This window comes from Suncus etruscus, chromosome 1, assembly GCF_024139225.1.
Source record: "Suncus etruscus isolate mSunEtr1 chromosome 1, mSunEtr1.pri.cur, whole genome shotgun sequence".
Classification (NCBI taxonomy): Eukaryota; Metazoa; Chordata; class Mammalia; order Eulipotyphla; family Soricidae; genus Suncus; species Suncus etruscus.
The window spans coordinates 146,759,096-146,785,321 of record NC_064848.1 but is presented as its reverse complement, the minus strand read 5'-3'; the positions used below and the strand labels follow the sequence as shown (position 1 = coordinate 146,785,321).

General features: G+C 36.0%; 1 protein-coding gene across 1 annotated transcript in view; it reads left to right on the top strand.

Moving 5' to 3' along the window:
- DGKI (diacylglycerol kinase iota) overlaps positions 1-26,226 on the top strand; it is a 503,984-nt gene that overhangs the window by 406,993 nt on the left and 70,765 nt on the right. Inside the window, exons 22-25 of the mRNA XM_049774493.1 lie at positions 2,847-2,926; positions 5,521-5,565; positions 23,435-23,504; positions 25,911-25,951. Coding sequence (XP_049630450.1) covers positions 2,847-2,926; positions 5,521-5,565; positions 23,435-23,504; positions 25,911-25,951 — 236 coding nt within the window. The remainder of the gene's footprint in view (positions 1-2,846; positions 2,927-5,520; positions 5,566-23,434; positions 23,505-25,910; positions 25,952-26,226) is intronic.

Genomic DNA, 26,226 nt, shown 5'->3' with positions numbered 1-26,226 from the left:
GACTATGTTATGGAGTTGTGTAGAGAATTTCTTTTCTTTACTTTTACTTGCCAATGAAAACATCATATTGGTTAAAATTACAATTTTTTTGGTCAGCTTCTTGAGGAATGAGCAAAATTGTAAATATAAGAATGACATCTTTAAAACTTTTTCCTAGTCATTTTATTATTATAGATCTGAAATATCTAGTTTCTAACTGTAGTGTAAAATGATTGCTGCCAAATATATCAGATTTTCAGTGTGACAGACTCCAAACACTGATAACTAAAAGAGTAATCAGAAAGGTTGACCAGTTTTTTGTCTTTCTATAAATATATCTCCTGATTTGTACTATTAGGTAAATATTGATTACATTTAATTTCTTACATTTGATTATTTAAACTTAAGCATTTAAACATTAAGCAGCATTCTAATGTAGGCTGTCATATTGACCATAGATGTTTTGTATTTTTAAACTCTTTACCATACTTTTTAGGACAACATTCTAACTTTATCTCATTCTTATTCAAGATAGGAATCTCTGGTACCACAATGGGTCACCTTTTCTGGATCTATTGAGGATGATCACTTTAGTAATTGTTTTAGAAGTATTTTAAGATATTTTATTGAATTTCCCTTCCAGTATTTTCAAAGATGCATCATAACCATACTAAAGATGTATTACTGTTGTTTTGCTTTTCTGGAAAACACCAGAAGTCCTCAGGGCTTACTTCTGGCTGTGCTCTCAGGGATCCGTCCTGATGGGCTTTGGGAGACCATATGGGAGTCAGGGATTAAACTACTGTTACAGCATGCAAGGAAAGTTTTTAACCTGTTGTACTATTTCTCTGCCCCTCCTAAAGTTTTGTACTAAAGACAGAGAGAGAGAGAGAGAGAGAGAGAGAGAGAGAGAGAGTATTCAGGTTTTTATTCTCCTCAGCGAGAGAGAGAGAGAGAGAGAGAGAGAGAGAGAGAGAGAGAGAGAGAGAGAGAGAGAGAGAGAGAGAGAGAGAGAGAGAGAGAGAGAGTGAGTGAGTATTCAGGTTTTTATTCTCCTCAGCCTAGGACTTGCAGTTGTTTTATCTTGCTGGCTTTCTTGCTTAGCTTCGAAAAGAATAGCAGTGCAAATTTCCAATCTAATACAAACTCTGCTTATGTTCCAAACCTTTATTTTTTTTTTCTGCCCTGAGAAGTTGATTCAGTTCACTTTTCTCCTTGACCCTTGATCTGACTTGATCTTGGCTCTTGTCTTCTTCCCTGTTTTCACAAGCTGTTATTAAATAGTTATCATTTCCCTATCAACTATTGATCCTCTAAAGTTAGACAAGTATTAGTCTTGATGCAGAGGAATCCATATTCATTCATAAACCTACATAATTCTATAATATTCTATAATATTGTTTCTTTTGGGTTTAATGGATGCCAGATTTTAGTATCCTGAAGAAATAGATTAGTGGTATTAACTTCCCATTAGAAATTAATCTAGGAAATAAAATGGCAAAACAACCTTTGTTTTTCTTTGCCACACCATTGATCCTTTAAGTAAAAAAGCCAACGGGACATGCATGATTTCCTTTAACACAAACCTAAAATACCCTCCAAATTTTTTCCAACATTTTTAAATAAATAAGTTCATAAATTTAGTAGAGCTTATTGTTACCTGAAATGCTATTACCACATTTATACTGTAGCAATCTCTAAAATCAGTTGGGCTTTTTTATTGGGGGGGGGCACCTAGTGGTGCAAAGAGCTACTCCTAGATTTGTGCTTGTGGGCTATTTCCAGAGGAACTCTGGGTTCATGCAGTGCCAGGAGCTGAACCTGGAATTCCTACATGGCTCAGCATATGCTTAATCCATGCTCAATGGGAATGAAAGCTTTCTCTTGCCCCTAAAATTAGTCACCTTTTAAACTATAAATAAACCTTACATTTTAGGGTGTTTTCAGGTGTGTATATATGTGTGTATGTGCTAATCACCAACTGAGAAGCTTACATCTCAGATAGAAAACTGTTATGAACTGACAATTAAATCTGAGCATACAGAAGGGGAAAGAGGAAGTGCCTAGAATCAAGATTGTTTCATTCCTTCCCAGTACATTGCCCATTTTATACACAGATTAAGTGATCAGCTGTCTAGGAATTGCTTCCTTATCCTGCATATCCATCCACTCTTTCCATAATAGTTCACTTTATTTCAGGGACACCAGGACACAATAAAATGTAAGTTAGGTGGCAAGGAACAACATTATTATGCGAAGGGAGAGTGCTGTGCCTGCAGAAATAAAGAGATTCAAATAATAAAGGAGGCAAAGGAGAGGGTACATGGATTTGTTTTTTTTTTTGGAGGGGGGACACTCAGCAGGTGCTCAGGTATTATTCTTGGCTCTGCATACAGGGATCACTTCTGTGGGCTCCAGGAATGATTTGTATTGATAATTTGGGTGATAATTGCATAATAATTTGAACTGGTAATTGAATCCAGTCAGCTTCATTCAAGGCAAGTGTCCTACTTTCTATACTATCATTCTGGCCCCTGGGTTACTTAGTTTTTTGGTGGAAATATTATTTTAATATGAGAAATTATTTTTAATATGGGAACTTTTTTTTTTTTTGGTTTTTGGGTTGCACCCGGTGGAACTCAGGAGCTACTCCTTACTCTGTGCTCAGAAATCACTCCTGGCAGGCTCAGGGGACCATATAGGATGCCAGGATTCGAACCACAGTCCATGTGCATGCAAGGCAAACGCCTTACCACTGTGCAATCTCTCCAGCCCAATATGGGAACTTTTTAACCATAAGAAAAATATTTATGCCCACATGAACAAGTCAAATATGTCATTTTAGACTTTTTTCTCTCCATCCTTAGCCATCCCTCTGGGTATTCTAGTTGTGCGTGGAGACTGTGACTTGGAGACTTGCCGTATGTACATAGATCGCCTACAGGAGGTGAGTTTTTCTTTTTAATACATTTGCTTATTGTCTTCAACTTTTCATCTTTGTAAATCAATACTATTTATATTTGCTCTGAAACTATGCACAGAGGCATGTCTTTTAAGCATACCTCACATCTTCTCGATCCCACCCCTTGCTGCTCATTTTCCTGCTCAAGATTGTAGCAAAGAGCAAGTATGATGTTCATGGGTGTCCAAGACTTCAACTGAAACTTCTGCCTTCCTAGCTAAGTCTTTTTTAACTTATAAAGGATTTCAAAGGACACTGGCAAATTGTGAAAGAAAACAGAGATTTAAGAGTTTTTGAATATTTTGTATCTTGCAGAAACTTCTGTCAGGTATAGCTGACGAGTTTGTTTTTTACGATAATTTACATAGGAATTGGAAACCTATACATCTTAGAAATTTGTGTCATAATACAAAGAAATGATTTCTCTCAATCTGGTCATTCCATGGAGAAACAAGAAAGGGGGAGATCTCACAGAAGATATTTCTGTGCATTTAAAGGGTTATTTTGGCAAAAGTAAAACTTTAAAGGGACATGACCATTGTTATCAAGCTACAAGTAGAAAAATGCCTCATAAACAGTTCTTTTGTTAATGTTTCTTGTTGAAAGAGACACAGTAGAGTCACTTTTTTTTTGAGTGGGCTCTAGGTATTTTTTGATAGACAATTCAAGGTGACTCATTCTTTTTCAGATAATGCATTATATATAAATACATATCACAAATAAAGGAAATATACAGTATTCAAAATCTCATAAAGTGAAAGCCACTTAGTTTGAATATCAGATTCACTTTTTTTTTTTTTTTGGTTTTTGGGCCACACCCGGCAGCTCTCAGGGGTTACTACTGGCTCTCTGCTCAGAAATAGCTCCTGGCAGGCATGGGGGACCATATGGGACGCCGGGATTCGAACCAACCACCTTGGGTCCTGGGTCGGCTGCTTGTGAGGCAAACACCACTGTGCTATCTCTCTGGCAGATCCACTTTTTTCTTGGTGTTAATTCAAAAAGGAGATATAAAGTAATGTGAATATTATTAATTTTCTCCTCAGCATTGTTAAGGACAGAAATAACATAATGAATATGAAATATTTTGGCTTTATCTTTAACAAAGACTAGTTTTAACATGTTAAAATTTGTGAACATTTCAGTTTGTAACTCAAATCTAAATCAATATTCTTGGAAGATCTGGTATTTCATTGTTGAAAAAGGACTGTATTTTGAAGCCAGAGTGGTAGCACAAGGGTAGGATGTTTGCCTTGCATGCGGCTGACCCAGGATGGATGCAGGTTTCATCTCCGGCATCCATATGATCTCCTGAGCCAGGAGCTAGGAGTAATCCATGAGTGCTGCTGGGTGTGGCCCCAAAAAACAAACAAAAAAGAAAAAAGGAAAAAAGACTATTTCATTGTGGAACATTACTCAAGAAGCCTGCCTTAAAGAAGTGAATCATGACTGACCCAAAATCTTTTTTGTTTTCTTTTAAAAAAGAAAAGAAAAATGACCTAAAGTTTTGCACTAGAAATATATATCTGATTAATTGATTTTGTGGGAAATGAATCTGCTGGAATGCTTACCATATGCATAATCAACTTAAAGTCAGGTTCTTTTTTGTCAAAAGTGAAAAAGAAAACTCCAAAAAAAGGAATAAAAGGTTTTTGATTTAGGGCCCCATCTGACTATGCTTAGGGCTTGATTATGACTTTAAGCTCAGGGATCACTCCTGGCAATGTTCAGGGGATCATTTGGGATGCCAGGGATAGAACACAGGTCTGCCATGTACAATGCCTGCCTGCTATACTATCTCTCCTGCCCTCAAAAAAGAAAAGTTTTAAAATCCTTGGGCTTAGAGATTAAGTTGATAAAGCCCCATGGGCAGTAGGCAACAGGACAGAGGTGGCTAGGTTTGCTGCCATCTGCAAATAGAATCACTACACTCATTACTGAGGATGCCTGCAGGACATGACAGTGGAGACAGCTTAGTTATAAAACTTTATAAGGGAGCCAGGCTCTCAGACTCTGCCAGTAAAACCTCATTAATTTTCATCCTGTTAATTTGCACTTCGTGATAATGCAAAGGTGGTGGGTGATTTTCTCTTCATAGTCTATGAAACCTGTGTTTGCCAAGCAACTTCTCTCAATGTAAACACAATTACCATGGCAGTGTATTTGGTCTGAGATTAAATAAATTCTTTCTAAAGACTTGAAGAACCTTTTCTCCCAGATTCTTTCTTCACAAGCCAAAAGTTCAGATTATAATTTAAAATGACCTCCCATTTATATAACCGAACTGCCTCCCTCTTACATTTGGTCTTTATTATCTGTGAAATAATATGGCATTTACCTCTAAACACTTATTTAGGGCTACATTTCAGTAGCTCAGTAGTAGCCTTTCTCCTCTCGGTCCAATTTCATTATTTGAGGATTTTTTTTTTTTGTATTTTTGTACTGTAATAAACTTGGCTGATGTACCATTTTGATGTACTTAATAATTTTAAGTTTGGGGTTTACTTGAAAGAGTTGTGCAGGGTACTGGTTTAAACTAATCTTAAGATATGGATTTTTTTCTTTCATTTTCTCATTAGGACCTGCAATCAGTTTCTTCTGGTTCCCAGAGAGTTCATTACCAGGTAACTTCTTGCTGATTCTTCTTATTAAAAACTTTATGTTTAGGGGCCAGAGCAGTGGTGCAAGTGGTAGGGCGTTTGCCTTGCACATGCTGACTTAGGACTGACCATGGTTCGATCCCCCAGTGTCCCAAGCCAGGAGCAATTTCTGAGCGAATACCCAGGAGTAACCCCTGAGCATCACCGAGTGTGGCCCCAAAACAAAACAAAACAACAAAAAAAAACTTTATGTCCAAAACAAAACAAAACAACAACAAAAAAACGTTATGTTCAAAAGAAGTCCGTGTTTTAATGAGGAACTTGCCATTTTCCGTAAGGATGAAATTTATGCTAAAATAACAAGTGGAAGTGGCATTCTGATTCTCCTGTATTTTCCTATCTAGGGAAAAGTTCTAGTCTAGCACAAATTTAGACAGCGAAGTTCTTTCCAGATCATTTCCAGGTAGCTTGACAGGGAAAAATACTAATGGTTCATATAAGCAAAACAAAATTGTGTCAGAGTTTACTTCCCATTTTGCTTGTTTGTCTTGGGGTCATATCCGTCTGTGCTCAGGACTGACTCCTGGCTCTGTTCTCTGGGCTCACTCCTGATAGTGATTATGTGACCATATGGGATTCTAAGGACTAAACCCAGATTGATCTAGTACAAGACAAGCACCCTACCTGCTGTACTATCACTCCAACCCTCATATTCCATTTCCTCCTCTGTTCTCTTGTCAAGTTTACCCTTTAAACTAGATGTGTTCCTGGTCTACAATGGGTTCTGTAGCATTCAGGGCTGTATGTTTCTCCTTCCTACCTAGGAAACACAATTCCTTCACTTCACTACATCAGCAGACAACCATTCTAAAATGCAGTTTGATTAGTCTGTGATGTCATTTGGGCAGAAACTCAAAACCCGCCTGCCTCTCCCCACACTCCATAGCCTATCTGTAAGCACCCTACTCATATTTTTTGCTCAATAATCTTTGGCAGCTCAGTTTCTTCCCTACTGATACTGAGCCCATCTCTGCAGCCAGTCTCTTCACCTCTTCGATTTCTCAGTCTGCCTCAAATACCAGAGCACAATGTTACCTCAGGCTGTGAGAGGAAAATACAGCACTTCTTCTGGTGTTCACATAATACTTTTTTGGTAAAGCCCATAGTTCCTTTCTTAAAATAAAAAACTTTTATACTTCTGTAAGTCTATTCAGATTCTCTCCTTAAATTTTTCTTCACTCCCTTCATTTCTAATAATTTTACATTTGTAGTACCAACTTCCTGAAAATTTAAAAATGTATCAGCTCATAATACATAATATTAATTCTAATTTATATTCCTGTACCAAACTTTTTTTGGGAAAAATTAATTTCACCTATTTATGATTGATTTCATTTTTGTGTGTATGTGTATGCACATATACATATATATGTAATTAATAGACTTAAACATATAAGACCTATATATATAGATGTCACCACCTCCACAATTTGAAATAAAGAAAGTGATATCTACTTCAAATAAAGATAAAAAATAAATACAGTAAGGGGATAACAAATGGTCAGAATCAGCAGAACTGAATATTTTTTCTGTAGAACTGAGCTTATATGGGGATGAAAGGTGAGAAGGTTCCTCATTGCAGAGAGAAGTGGGCCCTTGGGTGATGAGTGTGGTGTTAGACTGATATATCTGTGAAAAGTATAAATAATAGCATTTCAATAAAATGCTTTTAAACAAACAAAAACCTGGTTCTCTGATAACCAGGAACCTTTCCCACTGGGAGAAATGGAAATCTAGGTATGATATGGACACACACTACATAAATCTTCTCCCTGACCTATTTTTATCTCCAAATCCACATAGGTAAAGGATGAACAGATGTCCAAATTGATGAATTATAAAGTAGCACCTAATGCTTCCTATTAAGTGTCTGTCTATTTTATTGTTCCCCAAACTTCATTTTAATATCATTTGCATAAACAACATAAGCACAATTTACAAAAAAAAACCCAACTATTCCTTGTATTCATTTTTACAGTGTTCCCCTCATTATTTAATACTCTGAATCTGGCCACAGCAGCCTAGTTATTAGGAAACTTTATGCCATAAATTATTGGTGTTGTTGCTTGTTTATATGTTCTTTTCCAAATCGCTCCACAATGGGGCCAAAGAGATAGCATGGAGGTAAGGTGTTTGCCTTCCATGCAGAAGGACGGTAGTTTGAATCCCAGCATCCCATATGGCCCCCCATGCCTGCCAGGGGCGATTTCTGAGTGCAGAGTCAGGAGTAACCCCTGAGCAAAGCCAGGTGTGACCCAAAATCCAAAAAACAAAAACAAAAAAACAACCCCCCCAAAAAAACAAAAAACGCTCCACAATTCTAAATTCTAGCTTTCGTGGAAAGGATGAAAAATAATTTTAGACGAGTTTACATTGAGATACACTACCTATGAAGTTAATTTTGGTTGTTGTAGAAACTATTAAAAGGTGCATTTCACTTTATATTTTTAAGTAGAACACACATTTTTCAGACCAGCTAGTTTCTTAGTTACCTTAAGTGACTATCTGACTCTATTGATTGTTATTCTTCTGAGGAGTGGGTCAAAAACACATTAGCTGGAGGTATCATTAGTTTTGTGTAGAAAGTGGCAAAACCAGGGCCGCAGAGGTGGTGCAAGTGGTATGGAAGGGCGTCTGCCTTGCACGCCTAGGACGTGACCTAGGACGGACCACAGTTTGATCCCCCAGCATCCCATATAGTCCCCCAAGCCAGAGGCGATTTCTGAAAGCATAGCTAGGAGTAACCCCTGAGCATCACTGGGTGTGGCCCAAAAACTGAAAAAAAAATAAAATATAAAAAGAAAGTGACAAAACCACATGGCAGAAGCTAGAGGCATAGTTATTTTCATTTCCTAATACAGACTAATATCTTCCTGATATCAGACTCAGTCTGTATGGATCAGACTTTGGTGTATTAGAAGTTAGATGTAGGAGAAAGACTGGCAGGAATACAGTTAACAAAAGGCCTTCCATGATGTTTGGAAATCATCTTTGTATTTTACATAACAGCAAACACACTTGGAGAATTCACCTAGTTAAAATATATAAATAATAGTATGTTAAACACATACAGATACACAACCAAAGTTTGAATTCTTTTTATTTGCTCATTGACTTGCCAGTTGGGATTTTACCTGACTTTTCTAAGACTAAAAAAAACTCAAGAGAAAACCAGAAGCAAGAAAAGGAAGTTCAAATGCCCAAGACACCATATTAGTGAGTCATACCACAGCTCTAAGCCACTTAAGCATTTCACTGCTTTGGTTTTTTTTCCTTTCCCAAATTTATAGTGAATTGCCAACAAAGCACTAATGCTCAAAAATGACACCTTCTATTAACCTAACAAGGCATTATGGTTTACCTGACAATGTGTTGGATATTTATAGCTTGCTGAAAAATTCCTGCCTATCCCATCTCTGAGATGAAAATAGAAAGGGCCTTTCATTCTAATGGTATTTCATGTACCTATAACTGATAAATTAGACAAGCAAAATCCATTGTGCTTGCAGATTCAGAATATTCTTGAGCTTGGCAGAGAAACTAAGATTTATAAAAAAAATATTGGACTATGCCTTCCTACTTGATAATGAGTCCACCTTCAGTAGGATAAATTTTCCTCTACATCTCCCTGAATTTAATTTTATCCCTAATTAACTCCAAGTCATAAAGTTATTAGGAATGAAATGGGGCAGATTCAAAAGCTTTAGCTGTTCTCAACCAGGAAGATTTTTGCCCCTCATCTACTACAGTTGGCAATTTGAACTTTTTTTTCATGACTAGAAAGGGGTTGGGTCCCACTGGAATCTTGAGTGGGTTCAGAGATGCTAGTGAATATCATTCAGTATACAGGACAGTCTCAAAATAAGGAATTATCCTGTGTGTAGGGAAGAATTTAAGAAATCCTGACTTATGTTGGTGGATTTCAGGACATCACTGAGACTACAGTCAGCTGGAAGTTCAAGATGAGAAAAGAGAAATGAGAGAAAAGAATAAAAAAGAAGAATCATGGTAACAAATAATATAGGGATATTTGTGAATGTGGTAGAATAGAATAGAGGGCCTGAAACTAGAGATCAGAACAATTAAGGTTCTTGGAAGGAAGGTTTTATTGTAGTCAATTTTCCCAGGGGAGGTATTTTACAAGAAGCAAGGTAGTTGGTTCACAGGACAGTATTTCCTAGGACATTCTGAGGTAATAATGTTGAGATTTTAATGAGTAAAATGAGATTCAATAATAGGTACAGGGCTGGAGCGATAGCACAGTGGGCAGGACATTTACTTTGCATGTAGCTAACCCAGGTTTGATCCTCACCATCCCACATAGTCCCCTGAGCCTGCCTGGAGTAATTTCTAAGTGAGTGCAGAGCCAGGAGTAACCCCTGAGCACCAATGGGTGTGGCCCAAAAACAAAACAAATTAAAATGGGTACAAAAATGAATCATCACAGGTAATGGTTCTTTTATGTTCTGCTTAAAAATAGAACTAGAATGGTTGAAATATCCAAAATAAACATAACATTTTAAGAGTTAATTTACCCTTTATTTTTATTTTTTTAACATTTTAAAATTTTATATTTTAGTTATCATATATTTTAATTGCAATAATATTGTTTTACAAAGTGTAAAAGTTTCTATTTTTTAAGAGTACAATGTTACCACACCAGCTACCAGAGTATTTGAATTCTTTTCTTTTTTTTTTTTTGGTTTTTGGTTTTTGGGCCACACCCGGCGGTGCTCAGGGGTTGCTCCTGGCTGTCTGCTCAGAAATAACTCCTGGCAGGCACGGGGGACCATATGGGACACCGGGATTCGAACCAACCACCTTTGGTCCTGGATCGGCTGCTTGCAAGGCAAACGCCGCTGTGCTATCTCTCTGGGCCTTTCCTAAACACTCTTTTGCCTTTATAACTTTAATTCTACTGTCCAGAGTTTGTGAGTTTGTTTTCGTTGGACATTGTTTCTTCTCTTGCTCTGTTTCTTTACCTCATTTGAGTGATATTACCACTACTATCTTATTATCTACTATATATACTTATATATCTTATTATATATATATATATATATATATATATATATATATATATATATAATCTACTCTGACTTACTTCTCTTAACTTGACACCCTTTTTGCTCCATTGAAAACTACAAAATCCGGGGCCAGGCGGTGGCGCTAGAGGTAAGGTGCCTGCCTTGCCTGCGCTAGCCTAGCATGGACCTTGGTTCCATCCCCCGGTGTCCCATATGGTCCCCCAAGCCAGGAGCGACTTCTGAGCACATAGCCAGGAGTAACCCCTGAGCGTCACCGGGTGTGGCCCAAAAACCAAAAAAAAAAAAAAAAATACAAAATCATGATTTTTCTTGTATCTGAGTAGAATGCCGTTGCATCAATGTGGCACAATTATTTTTTTCACTTATCTGTTGTTGGGCACTCAGGTTGTTTCACATCTTAACTATGGAAAATAGTGCTACAATATAGTATATTTGTCCTATAAAATTAGCCTTTGTGTGTACTTGGAACTTATACCAAGGAGTGGAGTAGAATTGCTGGAACACTATGGTAAGTCTGTTTGTTTATTTCTTTGAGAAAATCTTACACTGTTTTATGTAGAGGTTGAACTACTTTACACTTCAACTGACAGTGAATAAGGAATCATGTTTTTGAACCCCATATTCCTGGTAGCATTTGATTTTTGGCTTTTAGAAATACATGTTATTTCCATAAGATAACAAGAGTGACAACAAAGACAAATCTTTTTGTTCTGAATATGCATGCATTTATTGATCTTCTGGTCTCTTATTTTTAATTACATGTGCACCTAATAACTTTCTGTGGAATTGTTCTGTAGGGGACAAATCTAGCAGAGCTATGTCTTCTCAGAAAATAGTATTTCCCACAAATATTTTATTATATCCCGTATTTTCACACTGACTATTCCCACTCATTTCTCATTATTTTTCTGCAATCACTTCCTCCTAATTTTTAAAATTTTCTCCTAAACCCTCCTCTATTTTTTGCTGAAATCTAGAAGAATCTTTCAGGGAGGGGTTAAAATAAATTTAATGTTGTCATCTGTAAATTAATTTATCTTGTCTTGGGAAAGAGGTTAGATAGGGACTTTATAGAATGTTGTTCCTTTGGGCTAAATAAAAGCTGTCAGCTGTGGATTGAATGAAAAATTAGAGTAAGACTCAAATAATGCCAGGTTTGTTTGCCACTACAAATGAAGGCCAAACATAAGTAGTTGTTAATGGTAGAGTATCTTTTCTTTCATTTTCTATCAAATCATCACTGTTTCTTTGGCTTTCAAAATCAGTTTTGGAAATATGCACTCATTTCTGTATTCTTCCACTGTAGGCATTCTGGGTGATAAAATAGATTAAAAAGAGGGAAAGGAGTTTAGAAAGATGTAAATTACAGTGATCAGTCTATTGCTTGGAATTATAGTTGGATAGAGATCCATAAAATATTCCTAATATTCCTCAATGGATCTATTTACCAAGATGAAAAGGCATTGGTATGCAAGATGATGTCAAAGAGAGGGGGAAAGACTGGATAAGTGTGGGAAATATGAAGACAAAGAGATGAGAAATTCAGTTAGAGAAAATGAGAGAAAGGTAAAAGTAAGCAATTATTGATGAGATATTATTAAGTAAAGCAGGCATTCTCAGTCTAAAGAGATATCTATTTTCCCTAAGTTTTGTGGAGAAAAGGGAATTTCATTCACAGTAAATGCAGTGTTAAATGTTAGGTGTATATTACTTAATTGGATAACCTACTGGAGTGTGTAATGGACTGCTTGTGCCTTCATTAGATTATGTTTGCATCAGCTATGAGTAATTGAATGTAAATTAAAAGCAAGTTTGCCACATGCATGCCAAGTAGTGGTCTAGATAATCTTTATATCAGTTATATGTAACTAATACAGTTGACTTAATAGATATGTATAAACATATAACACACATATGGTTTATATATAAGAAATGGGCTTCCCTTTGTGCATGTGACTATATTTTTAGCATGAGATGCACATTTTCCATTAATGCATCAAAAAAGAAATATTTACATGTCATAAATTTTTGAAATGAGCAGTCTTTTTATTAGTATTCATTTAAAGAACATGCAATTTTAGAAGTCATTACATTGAAAATAGAAAGAAATACGATATGTCTAAGGTTATATATTTCCGTATATTATTTAGCAATGACAGTTGTACAATTGGGTTCTATGTTATACCATTTATAAGGAGGAAAATAACTGATCAAAATATGAAAGAATCAAGATCTTATCTCTTTGATCAATTGTTAATTTGATTGTGCATTTGGAGGACTGAGAATGTTAGCAGCCCTAAATGAGCAGGTGATGTGACCTGTACAATGATCAGTGTCACATATCATTACATGAATTTACTTGAACTGAGCTATGTTTACACAATCATACTTGTTAATTGTCTCCAGAAAAACGTGCTTAAGTGGTGCATATTTTATTTTATTTTTATTTTTTTGATTCTGGGCCACACTTGGCGGTGCTCAGGGGTTACTCCTGGCTCTGCGCTCAGAAATTGCTCCTGGCAGGCTCAGGGAACCATATGGAATGCCTGGAATCGAATTGGGGTCCATCCTGTGTTGGCAAATGCCCTACTGCTGTGCTATCACTCCAGCCCCAATTTTAATTTTAATTTTTTTTTTTTTGGTTTTTGGGTCACACCTGGCAGCGCTCAGGTGTTACTCTTGGCTCTATGCTCATAAATCGCTCCTGGCAGGCTCAGGGGATTTGATCCACCGACCTTCTGCATGCAAAGCAAATGCCTTACCTCCATGCTATCTCTCCGACCCCCCAATTTTTAATATACTATTTTTATTTAAACACCATGGTTACAAGGTTATTCATACTACAGTATTTTTCCACAGATAAAGTTATTCATGTTTTAGTTACAATTATAAATGTAAAACAACGTTCAGCAGTGTGCATTTCCCACCATTAATGTCAATAGTTCCCCCTCTCACACATCCTGATGCCCTCTTTCCCCCCACACACCCTCTCTTGCCTGCTCTCCTGTCTGCTTCTGGAGCAGGTAATTTATTCTCTCTCTCTTTCTTTCTCTCTCTCTCTATTTATCTATATCTTTTGTGTTTTGCAATACTGCATATGAAGGTTTACCATGAATGTCCCTTTCATATTAGACCCTTCTCTACTATATCTATATTCTCCGCTCTTAGTAGTAAGCTTCCTACCAGGGACTGGTTCTCCAAATCCTTATAGCTATTGTCTCTGGATATCATACCCAGTCTTTTGTTTGCCATATATCCCACCAACGAATAGATTATTCTAGGTTTATCCCTCTCCCTCTGACTCATTTCACTCAGCATAATACTCTCTCTGTCTATCCATGTATAAGAAAATTTTATGACTTAATTTTTTCCTAATGGCTGTATAGTATTCCATTGTGTAGATATACCACTGTTTCTTTAGCCATTCATATGTTGTTGAGTACCTGGGTTGCTTCAGAAAATGGCTATTGTGAATAGTGCTGTGATGAACAAAGGAATACAGAGGTTTCTTTTATATTGTGTATTTGTGTTCCTAGGGTATATTTCTAGGAGTGGTTTTTCTGGATCATAAGGAAGCTCAATGTTCAGATTTTTAAGAAATAACCATATTGTTTTCCAGAAAAGCTGTATTTTACTGCATTCCCACCAGCAGTGAATGAGAGTTACTTTTTTCTCATATCCACACCAAAAGTAGTTGTTCTTGTACTTTGTGATGTGTCCCATCTCGATACTATGAGATGATAACCTCATTGTTGTTTTAATTTGCATCTCTCTAATGATTAGTGATGTGGAGCATTTTTTCATGTGCTTTTGGGCCTCAGTGGTGCATATTTTTAAGACTGCTCTTAAACTCTCTTGAGATTGAGGTCTGTATATTTATTGTAATGTATAGCATTTACAATGCAAATGTACTCCCAACCATGTTTGTTAAAGGTCAGTCAGAAGGACATTTCCAGGTCCAGTATCAATATCCATGAAACTAAGGTTTACTTAAGGGTGGAGACTGTTTTCCTGCAAGGAGTTACTTGGTATTTCTTGTTTTCTTTTCCTGGTTCAAACCTGATCATGGTCCTTGTTACACAGTAAGAAGTTTACTTGACAGAAGTGACAGTAGTTCACTTGACACTTATCACCCCAAATATGTTAGTGAGAGTTATTCAAGACAAACAGCACAACACAATCTATATTCACATCATTATGATCTACTTGTTTGCTGTTCTTTTTAATTTGATTTGCAGTCACACCTAAGTGATACTTAGGGCTTCTCCATATGTGGTACTATGGGTCACCCAGTGATGGTCGGGAAGCTATGCAGTGATGGACATTGAATTTAGATCTTCTGTACAAGCAAAACATGTACTTTTGCCCATCTAGTCATCTAATTCTTTTTAAAGTACAATCGAATGAATATAGATACAAGGCAAGGGATTGTATGAATACTGATAATACCCAAGCCATGTGATCTTTTTTAATATGAAGTTCATGACTTTGGTGGTGTTGAGGTGTACTACATCAAAACCATGAACATGAATACCATTGTAAATATGTGATCTAAACTATACTAATTTCAACAATTCTGTGAAAACAGGGTAAAAAATAAATAAGCCTTAATTTTCAGTTATGAAAATTTGGTTTTTGGCGATCTACATTATTCTTAATCCATTTGGGGTTGTCACACCTGATAATGCTTAGAAGTGACTCCTGGCTTGATGCTCAAGGATAACTCGTGGTGGGCCTCAGGCAACCACATGGGTCCCTAGGATCAAATCTGGGTTGGTAATTGTGCAAAGCAAGCCCACTATCCAAAGTCCTATCTCTCTCTGGTTCTTCTACTCTATTTTAACTCATCCTTTGGTTGTAAGGTCCTGCAAGGTATTTCTCAACTCTATTAGCTACTTGTCATGATGTTTACCAAGTTTTATAATCCTGCTTTATCTTAGTTTTTCGTACACAATTCTAGACTTCTATTTGTTTTTTTAAACTCCACCTAAATAGAACTCAGAAATACAGCTTTTCAGTCTGCAGCAATTTTTACTTTTTTCCGTATCTATACAAAGTCACACACTTAGACATATAATTCCACATAATCATTGTTAAAAAATAGAATGAATTTGCATCCTTTATGTAATCACTACCAAATTGTTTTAAATATAAATATAACATGGGCATTGCATCTTGCTAAGAAACGAGGCACTGACCCAGTCCTTAAACTATTGCTCTATTTCATGGAATATTTTTAATTATGATCTCTGTCGACAAACAAATGTCTGTTTATCTAAAGCTTTCCCACTGATTTTGTAAAAAAAAATGCTGTGATAAGAATCATTGTGCAGATTCAAATATAAAGTAACAAAAATGCTAAACAATCCTTTATTATTGACTACACAGAGGAGTCTAGAAATGAAATTACATAATAAGTACTGCAGAATTACCTAACCCTATAATTAGGATTATTTTTATGTAAATGTCATCTCAGGGGGTTTTTTAGTTTCTAGATTAGGGTTTCCTATGATCTTTATCATAGTTCTGTGAAATTCTAAAAATAATGATACATAAATTTGTAAGTTGACAAAAATATAACTGAAAAATTCAAGGGAAAAGTAGCTGAGTTATTAGTCAGTGAAATTTATTTGACAGTAATGTAAGCTGAAACCAGAAAATTCTGGATTACTAAAGTTAAAGGAAGTTCTCATCATTAAGATCATTTTTATTTTCATTGTCATTTTGCTTGAGGTAAGTCAGAAAACTTCTCTCTCTAAAAATCACACCAACCCTTAGAACCTCATATAGTTTTAATTTCTCTAGAAGGCCTTATCATTGGTACTTAATATCATTATTTCTAAAATGAAATATATTAGTGTTTGTATTTCAGGTAAGGTGTTTGCCTTGCATACAGCTAAACCAGGTTCAATCCACAGCACTTTATTTGGTCCCCCAGCCTTGCCAGTAGTGATTTCTGAGTGCTGAGCTAGAACTAATTCCTGAGTAACACTGTCTGTGTTCCCAACCCAGCATATGTGTATTGTGTATCTTAATTTCAGCTCAACCACTTAATATTTGGAGACTGAGTATTTGTTTAAATTTTATAGCTGCAGTTCTCATTTGTGATTTTCGTTTAAGGTCAGATATTAAGGAAAATCGTGAGTATCCAATGGTAAAGGAGCAGATAGAGGCTAGACTATTTACTCTTCACAGTGACTGAATGTATATGGCTCAATAATAAGCATTAAAAAGTGACATAAAAGTTAACTACTAAATTATTAAGAAGTCTTGTATTTTCTTTTTGTTGTTGTTTATGGGCCACACCTGGTGATGCTCAGGGGTTACTCCTGGCTATGCGCTCAGAAACTGCTTCTGGCTCGGGGGACCATATAGGACACCTGGGATCAAACTCAGGTCCATCCTGGGCAGCCACATGCAAGGAAAATGCCCTACCATTGTGCTATTGCTCTGGCCCCAAGCCTGGTATTTTCTAATGAACTCCAAGATCAAGTCGAGATAAACCAAAATAACAATTTTATGATTCATGATGGTAACTTTTCCCATGCAGATACTTTTGGGGAAATTTTTCTAAATATTATATATATATATATATGATAACAACAAAATACTTAACACTCTAAATGTTATGGGATGTAGAAGTAGAGTCTATGTGTATAGAAAATTCTCAGAAATAAAAAATTGAATGAAAATTTATCATTTAGCAAAATGATATTATTTAGTGAGTTGATGACAGTTGAGATGATTGTTCCCTATGCTTTTATGCCAGGTAATAGAGCTGAGTCAACACAAAAGCCTTAGGTGGGGAGGAGGTTGCTAAAACACAAGAAGAGCTTGCATCTTTGTGTGTAACTGTAGTGTATGCATTAGATGTGTTCCTGTATGTACATATCAACAGTACATGCATATGTAGGCTACTTGAATATAACATCCCAAAGATTTTACCATAAATTTCTGACCAGAGGAAAAAAAAGGATTTTATTAGACATGAGATCACTCTTCTTTTTGCTTTCACAGCAATATGTTTGTTTTCTGCTTTCTTCATTAGTGGACTCCCACTTTGGGCTGTGGGCTGAAATCAGTGACTTTTTGAAAGTTGCCATGAAGTAAGTGAAAACTATCCTTGAAGTAATCCTCCCTGAGGAAACAACACTGAAGTCTGTGAAATGTGACATCTAGCAAAGCCAAGGAATGGAGCCAGAAGGGAGCTTGAGATGTGCAGGCTGGCTCCTAGAGCAGCGGACACTGTGAATATGTGGTCCCTATTTTGTTTAAATCATGATTTGTTCAAATCACATGTCTTACATTTCATTAGCTTCCATAAATGGATGCTGAAGTCACAAGAGTGTCAGAGTAATGTACTCTGTAATGACATTACAGAGTAATGTCAATCTGAGTTGACAACTGACAACCCAGATCTGCAAGTTGAAAATCTTGTTCTATGAAAGTATAGTTGCTTAGTTCCAAATTCAAAGTCAGATGGGACACAGGGGGATTGAACCACAATCTGTTCTAGGCTAGTGCAGGCAAGGCAGACGCTTTACTGCTTGACCATTGCTCTCGCCTGATTTTTGTTTTCTTTTGCTTTGGGCACACACCTAAGGGTGCTCAGCACTTATTTCTGATTCAGCACGCAGGGATCACTGCTGATGATCAGCATCAGGATATCAGGATCATATGAGGTGCCAGAAATTGGACCCAGATCTTCTGCATGCAAAGTTGGCACTCTGCCTCTGTATTACCACGCCAACCCCCATTGGTATATTTTGTGGGTGTGTTTTATAGTTTTGTCAATAAGTTGCATTGAAACATCTTTTTTACACTCTTTGTTTAGGATAATTTCTAACTTTCAGAGTTTCAGTTCAAGTGAGAACATTTTATTGGCATATGTGGACTTATTAGATACAAGGGCAAATTTTTGTTGAGACAAAATTGCTTGTACATATTTTTATATGTATAAAATTTTTAGATAAGTAGTTTAATTGTAACATGCTTCAAACCCTTTCCAAAATTCTATAGACACTAGTCACATTTGAATCCCATTAGAAACATTGTTTTTTAATTTAGGATTTCATTAATACCTCATGTTAAAGTGAGTTTCCTTAAGAACTCACTATATGAGGAAGGTTGAAAAGGAGAAAAGATATACAAATCCTGTTCAAGCAAATCTTCCTGAAAATTAGGACTCTATTTATATAATTCTGTCTCCAAGACTGCAGTTTAATCTCCAGGTATACACAGAAAGTATCCAGTTATAGTAACCTTTTCTTATAGTATCTTTATTTAAGCACCATGATTACAAACATATTTGTATTTGGGTTTCAGTCATAAAAAGTACACCCCTCTTCAACAGTGAAACCTTCCTGCAACCAGTGCTCCCCCCATTTCCCTCCTCCCCTACTTCCTGTCTTCGAGACAGGCATTTTAATTCTCTCACTCACTACCATTGCTATGATAGTTGTTAGTGTAGTTATTTCTCTAACTGCACTCACTGCTCTGTAGTAAGCTTCATATCATGGATTCTCTTTTCAAATCTCATCTCTGTTGTCTCTGAGTATTATTACAATAATGTCTTTTGTTTTTTCTTAAATCCCACAGATGAGCAAGACTATTCTGTCTCTGTCTCTGTCTCTCTCTCTCTGTCTCTCTCTCCGTCTTTCTGTCTCTCTGTCTCTGTCTTTCTCTGTCTCTGTCTCTCTCTCTGTCTCTCTCTCTCTGTCTCTCTCTCTCTCTCTCTCTCTCTCTCACTTATTACTCTCAGCACAATAGTTTCCATGTCCATGCATGTATAGGAAAATTCCATGATTTTATTTTTCCTGATGACTACATAGTATTCCATTGTGTATATGTATCACAGTTTCTTTAGCTACTCATCTGTTGAAGGGCATTTGAGTTGTTTCCAGATTCTGGCTATTGTAAACAACGCTGCAAGGAATATAAGTGTGCAGAAGACATTTTTGTGTTTTGTTTTTGTGTTCCTAGGGTATATTCCTAGAGTGGTAGAGCTGGATCATATGGGAGTTTAATTTCTAGTTTTTTGAGGAATATACACATTGTTTTTCATAAAGGCTTGGACAACACAGCATTTCCACCAGCAGTGAATAAAAGTTACTTTCTCCTCACATCCTCGCCAGCACTGATTGTTCTTGTTCTTTGTATTGTAATTTTGTAATTCAAGCTTAAAATTTTGTTGTTGTTGTTGTTTTGAACCACAACCTACTAGGTTTAGACCTTTCCAGCCCTGCTCAGGGAACAAATATAATGTCAGGGATTGATCCTGGGTCAGCTGAGCACAAGACAAGCTCCCCACCTGTTGTATCTTCCAATTATTTTCTAAAATATTTTATTTTTATGCTATTTATATACATTTAATTAGGGAAGTTTTATTTAATTTTAGTAGAAGATATTCTAAAACTCCTGGGAAATGTATTTTTCTTCTAAGTTTCTTTAAATGATAAAGAGAAATACAAGTTCTTTAAAACTATGCAATAAGATAAGAAACACATTTGGAAAGGATCTAAATGGATGAAAGAAGCAAAATGCTTCTCAATCCTTCTGTGTCAAGCATAGTCTATAAGTTTTGCCTGCTACCAAGAGAATGGTTACAGGTTTAGAGTTTCTGTTGTTTAATGCAATAATCATCAGTAATTTTGAAATAGTAATCTCTAATATTTTGACGCTGTACATTAATAAGGAAATTAATCACTAGAATCTTTTATTTTTGTTTGATTCTTTCTGACTTAAAGATTTTATTATTAAATTAGTTTTTTCACCTTTGAGGTATTTCTGGTCACTGTTAATTTTTAGAGGAATATGCAAAATTAGTCATTTACAGACAAATTTCTTTTTTTGTTTGTTTTTTTTGGGGGGGGCTACACCCAGTGACACTCAGGGGTTACTCCTGGTTATGCACTCAGAAATCGCTCCTGGCTTGGGGAACCATATGGGACACTGGGGGATCGAACCGAGGTCCATTCTAGGCTAGCACAGGCAAGGCAGATGCCTTACCGTTTGTGCCACCGCTCCAGCCCCAACACAGACAAATTTCATATAAGATTTCAGGGAGTTCAATTGCTACCCTACTTAAAAACCTACTTAAAAAGTTTCAAAGAGCTCCATGACAATCAAGGTGTCTTAACAGTGAAACAAAGAATGTTCACTTTAGCCAAATCCTCTTTTTTTTTTTTTTAGAAAAAATTAATGTATAGAGCACTTTCAAGAATAGTTCCTGAGTGTAGATCCAGGTGTAACCTCTGAGCATCACTGTGTGAACCAAAGTATTTAAAAAATAGTAATAATGTATACTTTCCATATAGCATTGTATTAGTTTTAGGTATATAATACAATTTGTGATTTATTATTTGTATGTATGTTGCTCAAAGATCACCACAATAAGTCTAATTAATATCCATACTATAGTTATATTATTTTTTCTCTTGATGAAAACTTTAGAGATCTACTCCCAACAACTTTCAGATAATATAAACTGTATTCATCGTCTTTTATATTCAGTTTCTGTTGTTTAACTTATAACTGGATGTTTATCCTGAATACAGTTTCTTTAAAAAATTTGAATCACAGCAACTACTTTGTGGAACAGGAGATAGAGTAAGTCCATGAAAAGAAATGAAAAAAATGAATAAGTATATAAAGTGAGATATATGGACGAAATTTCTGAGGCACACATACATCTGCACATAAAAGATGCAGTTTTATCAGAATCACTTACCAACATGTGGTAGGCTGGTCCTGGGGCTGAGATTTTATGTCAATCTGTGTTTTATTAAACTGGACTAAACCATATACACTTTTTCTCCTGTGGAATATTATCCATCTTTATTTTTTAAAAGTAATCAGTGTTTCTATATTCTTTTAGAATCTATCATTATCTGGGGAAATAGATTCACTTTCATGGATGTTTTGGTACCCTGACATCAGAAAATGCCTTAATATTTAAACCCTATTATAGAAGGTTGTGGCTGTTTACTCTCTTTCCTAGTCTTCATAGTTTCCACAAAATATTTCAAATTACTTTTATATTTTTGTGATTTATAAGTATGCTTCTCTGATTTGCAATGTCTTTTTGAATTCAGACAAACTTGTAGCTTTACATGTCTCATAAAAATACATGAAAAACTTCAGACTCCTTTAAAACAAGATATCATATGTCAAGATATAATTCCCAGAATGTTTGACTTTATTACAATATAAGTAGGTATGATCATATTTCAGTATTATCATGTCAAAACATTATTATATGTCAATATTTGATTTAGTTCAACCAGCAAAATGGCAAGCCAATTCAAAAAGCAAATTTATACATTTTGGTATCAGTTCTAACAAAAATTTTCCTTTATTTGTAAATTAATGTGCAATTTTTATTCTTTTGTTTTTGGGTCACACCTGGCACCGCTCAGGGGTTACTCCTGGCTCTACACTCAGAAATCTCTCCTGGCAGGCTCAGGGAACCATATGGGATGCCAGGATTCGAACCACCGTCCTGCATGAAAGGCAAATGCCCTACCTCCATGCTATCTCTCTGGCCCTGCAATTTTTGCATTCTTCTCACCCTTTTTTGTTTTTGTTTTTGTTTTTCGGGCCACACCGTTTGATGCTCAGGGTTTACTCCTGGCTAAGCCTCAGAAATTGCCCCTGGCTTGGGGGGAACATATGGGACGCCGGGGGATCGAACTGCAGTCCTTCCTTGGCTAGTGATTGCAAGGCAGACACCTTACCTCTAGCGCCACCTCGCCAGCCCCATGGCCCCGCAATTTTTATTCTTAATAACATCCTATGTGCCATAATAATAATAATAATAATAATAATAATAATAATAATAATAATATGAATAATATGAATAGTTTTACCCTGATAAATTTAGGTTCATGGCTCAAAAATTTCAGTCTACCTGAAATTAACTTGAAAGACTTACTCAAGTACATTGCTGTATTTCACCTTGGGTTCTATGTAAATGTGAAGAGGTAGCTGGAACTTAGCTACCCAGCTTGTGATGTTATTCCTGTGTACACTTTGAGAACCACTGGCTGAAGTATAGGCTTCAAATGAAGGTCACATACAACTGGATGAAGCATCAATTAAACTTCTGGTTGACTCTCCAGAATAACAGACTAGAAAAATAACATAGCTATTTCTTGGTAATTTTTTTTCCTGTTCCCAACGGTACATTTACAGTCACCAACAACCTGAAACACCCCAAGGCTATTCCCTAGCTAGACTTGACCACTTCAAATTCCTAATAAGTATCTTCCCAACATAGCTCTTTCTCTTCATTTAACCCATTTTCTATTTGTGATTTTGCTTTCATGATGTACTCCAAATCTGCTGTTGAAAACGAGAATGTGTTTCTTATTTCCTGATCAATTTTAAAGTCATTCTTGGCTGAGAGTCTCGTAGTTGGGGGCATTTGAACATCTATGTGATACCAAAATACACATGACAGTCATCTGTCCCTTCTTCCTTCACTTTCACAAATTGAAAGCAATTGAAAGAAAATTAGAACGAAAATGTTCCAAACTTTCTAATTTCTGAATGCCTTGAAAATATCTGGGAAGCTATACATTTTCAAAGGTTCTTTGTGAAATAATTTTTTTAAAGCAAAGTTCTGTTTTGTTTCTGGTCAAAATACATGATATGGTCTCTTCCTAGTGCTGTGTTTAGGAAAGGTGAACACTCTTAGAAACAGGTGTTGCAACAATATGTCAGTGAAGGTTGTCCTCATGTCAATCAAACAGAGCAATGAGGATGTTTGTATGTCTTTTTTTCAGGATCATGAAACTTCCTTTCCCAGGGCACTCTCAGCTCAGAGGCTCTCTCCGCGCTGGTGCTTTCTAGATGGTGAGTGTTTCTATATTTCACAAAATGGTGACGTCTAGGAAGCACAAGCTAAGACACTGGTTATTAGAATGAACTATGGTTTTTCCAAAATAATATTCAAAAGTTCTTCATGATTGGCATTTGCATCCCAAAGAACATGGACTTCATACTGGCTAACTAGTTAAACTAGATACAAGTTAAATTTCTCAATATCACATTGACAAGCTGTCATTTCCCTTTTTCATTCCCCTTTTACTCAACAGAGCTGAGCTCCTGACCTAAATTTGGGCCAGTCAATTAATTCAGCAAGTATAGTATAGGTACTAAATTATGTTTGATTTATAAGGGGACTGTTGTATTATTCCATTAGACTATCGTTTCAGGGCCAGAAAGTTGTCTAGGAATGATCTCTGAACACACTGTGCATGGCCCCAAATTCAAGCCCAAAGACAATCAAAACAAAATATCATTTCAGTAAGATGCCTACATTTTTAGGGAAAAAATATCAGTTACATTCACATTAGCTCTTCTAACCATGACATAAGGAACATATATTAGCTATATTTTTAGTCTTTTAATGAATTTATTTTCCAGTTCATGCATCTCCCACCTTTTAGAGGTGGCTTCATTCCACCTTTCTTTCCTTTTACTCATGATGCAATAGATTCATGTTTGCATAGTGCTTAGTGTTTCTATAACTAGTCTCCTACATGTGGACACATGGATTTCATTGTTCATCTCTTTTTCCTTTATCTATGTATGTATCTCACAGGTTACAAATGTGGGTAAGAAAATAAACAAATCCTGGAATGTGTGAACAGTATATGATAACTAGTTGTATTCATATGAGATGTAACCCACAAAAATCATGACTTTAATTTTCTGTAATTGCTTGTTTATGCTTCAGAAAATAATTTGCATAGTGTTTGCTCCAGTATTCACTTGGCATGAGAAACATAATTATTTTTTTTCCTGAATCCAGAAGATCAACTTACACTTAAGAAAATTAACACAATATTTTTGGCTGTTATTTGGGGAGAGGTGCAGTGGTAACACCTAGCAGTACACAGAGTTTACTCTTGTTCTGCACTCAGGGATCACTTCTGGAAGTGCTTGGGGATCATATGAGGTTCTGGGGATCAACTCAATTGGCCATGTGAAGAGCATGTACCCTACCTGCTGTAGTATTGTTCTGGTCCCTCATAGTACTGTGATTCTATATAATTTGCTTTATGGTATGAGATAAAACTAGAAATTTAGGTAATTGTATTAACTCAGATTAGTTATACTCTATAGTTTTATTAAAAAAGTGTTTAAAAATTCAAAATTTATCTGACTGATGAACAAAGTAAGTTTTTCACATGCAGAATTTATTCCTTGTTTCCAGAGGTTGGAGACCATGAATGTTTTATTTTACCCAGTTCCCTTTAAACCAAAGCTTCTCTTTAAATATTTATTATTTTTAGTTATGATTATTTGCATTGTTTTTCTCTCTAAAAATATGTGCTTTGTATAAAAGTGTATGTATAACATTTGGAATGTGTGAGTATAGAAAACTATATAAATCTTTTTTGGGGGAGGATATTCACACCTAGTTGTGATCAGTGCTTACTCTTGGATCTGCATCCAAGATCACTTTCTCCTCGTGAGCTCAGGGAACCATATGTTGTGCTGAGGATTGAATCCTGGTTTACTACATGCAAAGCAAGTACTCTAGCCATTGTACTATTATTCCAACTCTAAGATTATATAAAAATAGTTTTATAAACCTCAGATTTTAATTAATATTTTCCCACAAAGTACAGATGCAGTCAAATTTATTTTATTTTATTTTTTTAGAAATGCTTACATTCTTTCTCCCCCACATTTAGATTTTCTACAGACATGTCTTAAGGATTCCTGTTTTACAGTGATTGCTTTTATACCAGATGTGGTTCCTGGCTCAGTATCTTCAAGTTCTTTTCCAGAATGAATATTTATTCCTTGGGAAATTAGGCCAACAATAGTTTTTATATAGTCTTATTTATTTAATAAATACATATTGAGTCCTGATTCTCTTTAGGGTTTTGTGCTAACATCTATAGACATAAAAGAATAAAACACAGGCTTTTGAAAAGGATTATCAATACCCTTTCAGTAATTTGTGGGAAAACAATGCTATAAGGGATCTAGGAGTGTGGGATGAGGAAGTTTGGGGGTTAATTCTTATAAATGAGGAACATCTGATGATTTAGAAGTCTTGGGATGGGCTTCCTAACAGTGAAAGCAGAAACAGAAGTTCTGACTTTTTTTTTTTTTTTACCATGTTTAGGAACTGAGCTGAAGTCTGGCTGACTGGATAGCAGGGCTTTAGGGTAACAGAAGAAAGAAGATAGTTGGTGGCAGAGCATAGTACACTAAACGTCATATGCTTTTTTTCTTTCCTAGCAACTTCTGCTGATCGCTTTTATCGAATAGACAGATCTCAGGTACGTTTTCTTAATCCTGTTCCAAAAGTGAAAAAGTGCTCGATGAAATGTACTTTTGAAATTATTTGTGGCATTGAGGCTACATCGAATAAATCTCAGGACTTGCTTTTGCCCAGGGGACCAATTATGGGTCAGCTGCATCCAAGGCAAGCATCCTAGCCTCTGTACTATCTCTCCAGCCCACAAGTAAATTTACTTTATTTGTAACTAGTCTTATAAATGTTGTAACAAAAAGACAGGAGCATTTATAAACGGTTAGGGATGACTTTCAGCAA